General features: G+C 51.3%; 1 protein-coding gene across 1 annotated transcript in view; it reads left to right on the top strand.

Moving 5' to 3' along the window:
- The first annotated feature begins 500 nt into the window (after positions 1-500).
- The window catches only part of gmds (GDP-mannose 4,6-dehydratase), a 677,745-nt gene continuing 669,299 nt past the window's right edge, over positions 501-8,946 (top strand). Inside the window, exon 1 of the mRNA XM_072509922.1 lies at positions 501-802. Coding sequence (XP_072366023.1) covers positions 692-802 — 111 coding nt within the window. The 5' untranslated portion in view covers positions 501-691. The remainder of the gene's footprint in view (positions 803-8,946) is intronic.

The following is an 8,946-nucleotide window of genomic DNA, read 5'->3' as shown; positions in this document are numbered from 1 at the left end:
AATGGCGGAGCAGGCTCGAATGACCTCCTCCCGCTTCTAATTTCTGAAAAGAAGATTCTGTTCTGCTATTCACACATTCTAATCTCTTTATGCGCCACTATCTTCTTCGCCATAATCACCCACATTTACATTCCCTTTGTCTTTCTGCCCACGAATGACATCTTTGTCTCTCTTCATCCGCTGCTGGTCCCGCCGCTCCGCGCTCCCCCCACTGCATTATAAATCTGACACCATTTCCAGTTCTCTCCAGCTTTGACAAAGAGTGGTCCAGAGTCCACGCGTCAGTGCCTTCTCTCTCCACAGATGCTGTCAGACCTGCCGCGATTGTCCAACATTTTCTGTCATCCCTGGTTGGCAACCAGCAGCGCACCTCCCGTGCTGCGGGTGGCGCTGCGGCTGGAGAAGAGCGGCGGCGGCGGAGCGAGGCTGCGGCGGCGCCGGCGGGAGCGGCGCAGGCGCAGGAGAGTCGGGGGTGGGGGAGGAGGCGGGGCCAGTTGCTAGGGGCGGCGCTGAGCCCTTGCAGCCGGTTGCCACCGAGCGGAGCGGCGCGGCCCGGCCCAGCCCCCGGAGTGGCCGCTTCTGACACAACGCGGAAGTGCGGCTCACTCGATCTCAGGAGGAGGTAGTAAGCGTGCAGCAGAAAGTCGGAGAGCGGCGGCGGCGGTGGTACCGGGATTCCCAGCTGGCAGCCATGAATAATGATCGGAAGCGTGAGGCGGCGGGCGGTGACAGCCCGGCCCCATCAGCTGGAATTGCCCAAGGCAAGAGGAAAGTGGCCATCATCACCGGCATCACTGGACAGGTACTCCCTCCCTCCCTCAGCAGGCACATGCCAACAACCTGAGAGCCTGCTCATCACCCACTTGCAATGCAGCCAACAAGCCCTTCAGATCGAGTTTGTTTTCAAACACTTGTGCACTTGCTGGGGTGTCATTTATGTGTGTGTCTCTTATCACTGCTCTTTCATCCTTTCACACCTGGACAGTTAACCCCACATCTCTTTCTCTCTCTGGTGCAGCAGGTGAACAATATTTGTATCTGTGAGTTGCAATGCAACCCAGTATTGTTAGATCTTGCACTGCGACAGTTTGAGCGCCAATGCCCTTCCCCTGGGGGATTTAAACAAATTTCAGTTCCAAAATTAGGCAGCACCAGGACACAGAAGCTGAGAGGCGCATATGTACTTCCATTTATATAGCCTTCCCCCTACTTTCAGGCAACAAAGCGTCCCAATGTTCTTCACAGGAACATTATCAAACAAAATTGGACACCCCAGAGATGTTAGGTCAGATGGCCAGAAGCCGAAGATGTGGTGGGGTTTTTAGGAGTGTCTTAAAGGGTAGCACTGTTGGTTCGATTCCTGGCTTGGGTCGCTGTCTGTGCGGAGTCTGCACGTTCTCCCCGTGTCTGCGTGGGTTTCCTCCGGGCGCTCCGGTTTCCTCCCACAAGTCCCGAAATACATGCTGGTTAGGTGAATTGGACATTCTGAATTCTCCCTCCGTGAACCCGAACAGGCGCTGGAATGTGGCGACTAGAGGCTTTTCATAGTAACTTCATTGCAGCATTAATGTAAGCCTACTTGTGACACTAATAAAGATGATTATTATTAAAGGAGGAAGGCAAGGTGCAGGAGTGCTGCAAAGATTCAGCAGGTCTGGCAGAGGAATTTCTGAGCTTAGGGCCCAGGCGACTTAAGGCACATTCACCAATGGTGGAGTGTTTAAAATCAGAGATGCCCAAAATTAGATGAGTGCAGATACCTCAGAGGGTTGTGGAGCTGGAAGAGATTACAGGATGCGGGTGGTGAGGCAATGGAAGGATTTGAAAACTAGGATGAGAATATTAAAATAGGGCGGGAACAGGAGTGTTAGGGGAACAAGGCTTGCTGCGGGTTAAGTGGGCAGTAGAGTTTTGGATGACCCCAAGGTAATGGAGAGTAGATTGTGAGAGATCAGCTAGGACTGCATTTGAATAATTAAATTGAGAGGTAACAAAGGTATGTCCGAGGATTTCGGCAGCAGATGAACTCAGATGTGGGCGAAGTCGGGTGAGGGGAGGGGGAGGGGAGGGGGAGAAGGGGGGGTAAAGGGAGGGGGGAGAAGGGGGTGAGGGGAGGGGAGGGAAGGGGGGGTAAAGGGAGGGGGGAGAAGGGGGGTAGAGGGGGGAGGGAGGGGAGGGGGGGTAAAGGGAGGGGGGAGGGAGGGGAGGGGGGGTAAAGGGAGGGGGGAGGGAGGGGAGGGGAGGGGGGGTAAAGGGAGGGGGGAGGGAGGGGAGGGGAGGGGGGGTAAAGGGAGGGGGGAGGGAGGGGAGGGGGGGTAAAGGGAGGGGGGAGGGAGGGGAGGGGGGGTAAAGGGAGGGGGGAGGGAGGGGAGGGGGGGTAAAGGGAGGGGGGGGAGGGGAGGGGGGTAAAGGGAGGGGGAGGGAGGGGAGGGGGGTAAAGGGAGGGGGGAGGGGGAGAAGGGGGGTAAAGGGAGGGGGAGGGGGAGAAGGGGGGTAAAGGAAGGGGGGAGGGGGGTAAAGGAAGGGGGGAGGGGGAGAAGGGGGGTAAAGGGAGGGGGAGGGGGAGAAGGGGGGTAAAGGAAGGGGGGAGGGGGGTAAAGGAAGGGGGGTAAAGGAAGGGGGGGGTAAAGGAAGGGGGGGAGGGGGGTAAAGGAAGGGGGGGAAGGGGGGGAGGGGGGTAAAGGAAGGGGGGGGAGGGGGGTAAAGGAGGGGGGGGGAGGGGGGTAAAGGAAGGGGGGGAGGGGGGGTAAAGGAAGGGGGGAGGGGGAGAAGGGGGGTAAAGGAAGGGGGGAGGGGGAGAAGGGGGGTAAAGGGAGGGGGAGAAGGGGGGTAAAGGGAGGGGGGTAAAGGAAGGGGCGGAGGGGGGTAAAGGAAGGGGGAGGGGGAGAAGGGGGGTAAAGGGGGGTAAAGGGAGGGGGGTAAAGGGAGGGGGAGGGGGGTAAAGGGAGGGGGAGGGGGGTAAAGGGAGGGGGAGGGGGGGGAAAGGGAGGGGAAAAGGGGGGTGGGAGAGGGGGGAAGGGAGGGGGAGAGGGAGAGAAGGGGGTAAAGGGAGGGGGGAAGGGGGGGTAAAGGGAGGGGTAAAGGGGGGGGAGAGGGGGGAAAGGGAAGGGGGGAAGGGGAGGGGGGAAGGGGCAGAGGGGGGGTAAAGGGGGGGAAGGGAGGGGAAAGGGGCGGGAGGGAAGGGGGGAAGGGGAGGGAAAGGAGAGTGGGGAAGGGGGAAGGGGGGGGCAGAGGGGTGGGGGGGTGGGGGACCTCCGATGTGGCCTGGCCCGCGATTGGGGCCCACCAATCGGCGGGACGGCCTCTCTAGCTGGGGGCCTCCTTTTCTACGCGTTGTCCCCTGTAGCTCTGCGCCATGTTGCGTCGTGGCTGGCGCGTTGAAGGAGGCCACTGCGCATGTGCGCATTGCCGCCAACACCACTGCGCATGTACGGATCCCGCAGCGCACAGTTCGCACCGGGATCAGCAGCTGGTGCGGCACAAACCGCTCCAGCGCCGTGCTGACCCCCTGTAGAGGCCAGAATGAATCCTGGCAGCGGCCCGTTCATGCCGTTGTAAAACACGACGGCATTTATGACGGTGTGGACACTCTGCCGCGTGATTGGAGAATCCCGCCCAACAGTTTTAAAGACTTGAGTGGAAAGGGAGGTTCGAGGTGGGATAGTAGTTTACAAGGATTGGGGCCAATAAAGTTGTTTTTTTTGAGGAGAGGATTAATGATAGATTTGAAGGGGAGAGGGGCAACACCTGAAGAGAGAGAAATACTAACAATATCGACCAGGAGGGGAGATTGAGTGGCTTGCAGTTTGCTGGGAGTAGGGTCAGGAGAGCAAGAGCTGGATCTCATGGACAGGATGAGATCGGAGAGGGCTTGTAAGGAGATAGATGAGAAGCTCAAGATGGATGTGTGTTCAGAGCTAGGACAGAAAGGAGCTTATGGGGAAGTTTGGCCAGTGGGCTTGTGGAAGGGAGGAACATAGCCCAGGCAGCTGATCGGATGGTCTCAAGTATGACAAGGAAGTCTCCACATGGATGGAAGTGAGAGTGGAGAGGACAGGGGATGGGTTTTTAGAAGATGGTTTGGTGCAGAATACAAAATCTGGGTGTTTGCTCTGCCTTCTCGGGTGACATTGGGATTGTGCACAGTTGTAGCAAACAAGAGCAGAACCCAGAAGTGTTTTAAGTGGTCCAGCTAGATGTGGCAGTGGATGCTTAAAAAGGCTATTTCCTTTCAAGTTTGTGTCCTTTGGACTGAAGGGAACCGCCGTGGTGAGAGAGCGAATACTGGTTTTATTGGGGACCAAGGTATCAAAGGTATAGGTGAGGGTGTGGTTGATCATAAATGAATAGGAGGCCAACGGCAACAAAGCATGATGTAATAATAGCAGGAAATAAATGTCAACAATTAACTAGATTAGCAAGTTGTTGGAATTCAAGGAGTGTTAATGCAAGGTGTGTTACAAATAAGTTTGATGAGTTACAGGCACAAGTTATTATGTGAGGTTATGATATAATGGCTATAATGGAGACCTGACTGAAACATATCAGGAACGGGATTAAACATTCATGGCGACCGTGTAGCAGGGGAGATGGTGAAGGGAAAAAGAAAGGAGGCGATGGGGGTGCATAGAACATAGAACATAGAAAATACAGCACAGAACAGGCCCTTCGGCCCACGATGTTGTGCCGAACCTTTGTCCTAGATTAATCATAGATTATCATTGAATTTACAGTGCAGAAGGAGGCCATTCGGCCCTTTGAGTCTGCACCGGCTCTTGGAAAGATCCCCCTACCCAAACTCAACACCTCCACCCAACACCAAGGGCAATTTTGGACACTAAGGGCAATTTATCATGGCCAATCCACCTAACCTGCACATCTTTGGACTGTGGGAGGAAACCGGAGCACTCGGAGGAAACCCACGCAGACACGGGGAGGATGTGCAGACTCCGCACAGACAATGATCCAAGCCGGAATCGAACCTGGGACCCTGGAGCTGTGAAGCAATTGTGCTATCCACAATGCTACCGTGCTGCCCTTGAGAACAAATAAATCTACACTATCATTTTACTGTAATCCATGTACCTATCCAATAGCTGCTTGAAGGTCCCTAATGTTTCTGACTCAACTACTTCCACAGGCAGTGCATTCCATGCCTCCACTACTCTCTGGGTAAAGAACCTACCTCTGATATCCCTCCTATATCTTCCACCTTTCACCTTAAATTTATGTCCCCTCGTAATGGTTTGTTCCACCCGGGGAAAAAGTCTCTGACTGTCCACTCGATCTATTCCCCTGATCATCTTATAAACCTCTATCAAGTCGCCCCTCATCCTTCTCCGTTCTAATGAGAAAAGGCCTAGCACCCTCAACCTTTCCTCGTAAGACCTACTCTCCATTCCAGGCAACATCCTGGTAAATCTCCTTTGCACCTTTTCCAAAGCTTCCACATCCTTCCTAAAATGAGGCGACCAGAACTGTACACAGTACTCCAAATGTGGCCTTACCAAAGTTTTGTACAGCTGCATCATCACCTCACTGCTCTTAAATTCAATCCCTCTGTTAATGAACGCGAGCACACCATAGGCCTTCTTCACAGCTCTATCCACTTGAGTGGCAACTTTCAAAGATGTATGAACATAGACCCCAAGATCTCTCTGCTCCTCCACATTGCCAAGAACTCTACCGTTAACCGTGTAGTCCGCATTCATATTTGTCCTTCCAAAATGGACAACCTCACACTTTTCAGGGTTAAACTCCATCTGCCACTTCTCAACCCAGCTCTGCATCCTATCTATGTCTCTTTGCAGCCGACAACAGCCCTCCTTACTATCCACAACTCCACCAATCTTCGTATCGTCTGCAAATTTACTGACCCACCTTTCAACTCCCTCATCCAAGTCATTAATGAAAATCACAAACAGCAGAGGACCCAGAACTGATCCCTGCGGTACGCCACTGGTAACTGGGATCCAGGCTGAATATTTGCCATCCACCACCACTCTCTGACTTCTATCGGTTAGCCAGTTCGTTATCCAACTGGCCAAATTTCCCACTATCCCATGCCTCCTTACTTTCTGCAGAAGCCTACCATGGGGAACCTTATCAAATGCCTTACTAAAATCCATGTACACTACATCCACTGCTTTACCTTCATCCACATGCTTGGTCACCTCCTCAAAGAATTCAATAAGACTTGTAAGGCAAGACCTACCCCTCACAAATCCGTGCTGACTATCCCTAATCAAGCAGTGTCTTTCCAGATGCTCAGAAATCCTATCCTTCAGTACCCTTTCCATTACTTTGCCTACCACCGAAGTAAGACTAACTGGCCTGTAATTCCCAGGGTTATCCCTAGTCCCTTTTTTGAACAGGGTCACGACATTCGCCACTCTCCAATCCCCTGGTACCACCCCTGTTGACAGTGAGGACGAAAAGATCATTTCCAACGGCTCTGCAATTTCATCTCTTGCTTCCCATAGAATCCTTGGATATATCCCGTCAGGCCCGGGGGACTTGTCTATCCTCAAGTTTTTCAAAATGCCCAACACATCTTCCTTCCAAACAAGTATTTCCTCGAGCTTACCAATCTGTTTCACACTGTCCTCTCCAACAATATCGCCCCTCTCATTTGTAAATACACAAGAAAAGTACTCGTTCAAGACCTCTCCTTTCTCTTCAGACTCAATACACAATCTCCCGCTACTGTCCTTGATCGGACCTACCCTCGCTCTAGTCATTCTCATATTTCTCACATATGTGTAAAAGGCCTTGGGGTTTTCCTTGATCCTACCCGCCAAAGATTGTTCATGCCCTCTCTTAGCTCTCCTAATCCCTTTCTTCAGTTCCCTCCTGGCTATCTTGTATCCCTCCAATGCCCTGTCTGAACCTTGTTTCCTCAGCCTTACATAAGTCTCCTTTTTCCTCTTAACAAGACATTCAACCTCTCTTGTCAACCATGGTTCCCTCACTCGACCATCTCTTCCCTGCCCGACAGGGACATACATATCAAGGACACGTAGCACCTGTTCCTTGAACAAGTTCCACATTTCACTTGTGTCCTTCCCTGCCAGCCTATGTTCCCAACTTATGCACTTCAATTCTTGTCTGACAACATCGTATTTACCCTTCCCCCAATTGTAAACCTTGCCCTGTTGCACGCACCTATCCCTCTCCATTACTAAAGTGAAAGTCACAGAATTGTGGTCACTATCTCCAAAATGCTCCCCCACTAACAAATCTATCACTTGCCCTGGTTCATTACCAAGTACTAAATCCAATATTGCCCTTCCTCTGGTCGGGCAATCTACATACTGTGTTATTGATCCAGGATGGCATTACACAATGCTTCCCAAACCTTTTCCCGGTATGACCCCATTTTAATGCCTCAGACTTGATGTGAACCTAAGTGAAACTTTGGAGTTGTTGAACCGAGGAGGGAGGGGTTGCCCTTGGTTCCTGACAGTGGGAGGGGGAAGCACGATAGTGACCATCAATATTTAATTATTAACACTCACATGAACATTAGACATCCAATGATTGGTGATTTCAAATTCAACCTATTTTGTGACAATGTTAACTCATGACATGGGGATGCTGGCGTTGGACCGGGATGGGCACAGTAAGAAATCTTACAACACCAGGTTAAAGTCCAACAGGTTTGTTTGGAATCACCAGCTTTCGGCGGCGTAGCTCCTAAGACTTCTGAATGTTAACTCACTCACTGGGCCTACTGAGACTGCTTTCCATAACTGAGTCTGAGAACAAAGTAATACAGGGCAGCTTCAGTCAGCTGCAGACACGAGAGGCTTAAATTGGTGAATTTATCATGGTCTCGAGCCCAGCAAAATTGTTTATAATAGCTTTGAGGATTTCCACAATATAAGCTTGAGCTGTATTTCTGGGTATTGCTGGGACACGAATTGGATACCAGGAAAAATTGAACGCGCTCAAGGCAGACACTGAGGTTGCCCATAGAAAGCTTGTTCACTCCCCACCCGGTGAACTGTGTGCCAGGAAAGAAAAATTGAGCACATGTAGCATGGGGGCTCGAATCCCATCCCAAGACTTCTCCGATGAAGTGTCTCTGCTACAAGACCGCCATTATGGCCTTAGAGCTCATGACCCCAACATCTTATCCTGAGATCCCGCTGGGGGTCCTAACCCACAGTTCGGAAAACCTTGGTATTGCTGTTCTACAGAAGGACAATATACTAGAGGGTTGACAGACTGAATGTTGAGTGACAGTGAGACTGCTGGGTATTTACATTGCTGGGTGTTTACTTTAGATTGCTGAGAGATGAGTAGGCAATAGAAGAGGAACTCTGTTGGCAACATTCCAAGAAATATAAAACCAATAGAGTAGTAATAGGTGAGTTCAATTACACAAATGCAGACTGGGGAGAATAGCAGAATCAAGGGTAAAGAGGGAGAGGAATTGCTAAAATACGAACAGGAGAAGTTCCTTAACCAATGTGTTTCTAGTCCAACAGGAATGAAACTGTGTTGGATCTACTCAGAGTTATACGGCACAGAAAGAAGCTCTTCAGACCATTGTGTCTGCGTTGGCCAGAAAGCATCGATCTATTCTAATCCTATTTTCCAGCATTTGGTCTGGAGCCTTTTATACAATGGTGTTTCAAGGGCTCATCTAAATGCTTCTTCAATATTGTGAGGGTTCCCGCCTCTACCTCCTTTTAAAGCAATGAGTTCCTGATTCCTACCACCTTCTGGGTGAAAAGGTTTTTCTTCAAATCGCCTCAATCTCCTGCCCCTTACCTTAAATCTATGCCCCCTGGTTATTGACCCCTCTACTAAGTGGAAATGTTTCTTCCTCTCTGTCCTTCATAATTTTGCACATCTCAATCAGGTCCCTTCACAGCCTGTATTCTAAGGAAAATAACCTAGCCTAGCCAGCCTCTTTTCATAGCTGAAGCACTCCAGCCC

This window comes from Scyliorhinus torazame, chromosome 6 (assembly GCF_047496885.1).
Source record: "Scyliorhinus torazame isolate Kashiwa2021f chromosome 6, sScyTor2.1, whole genome shotgun sequence".
In the NCBI taxonomy this organism is placed as follows: domain Eukaryota; kingdom Metazoa; phylum Chordata; class Chondrichthyes; order Carcharhiniformes; family Scyliorhinidae; genus Scyliorhinus; species Scyliorhinus torazame.
This window is presented reverse-complemented; position numbering and strand designations above follow the sequence as displayed.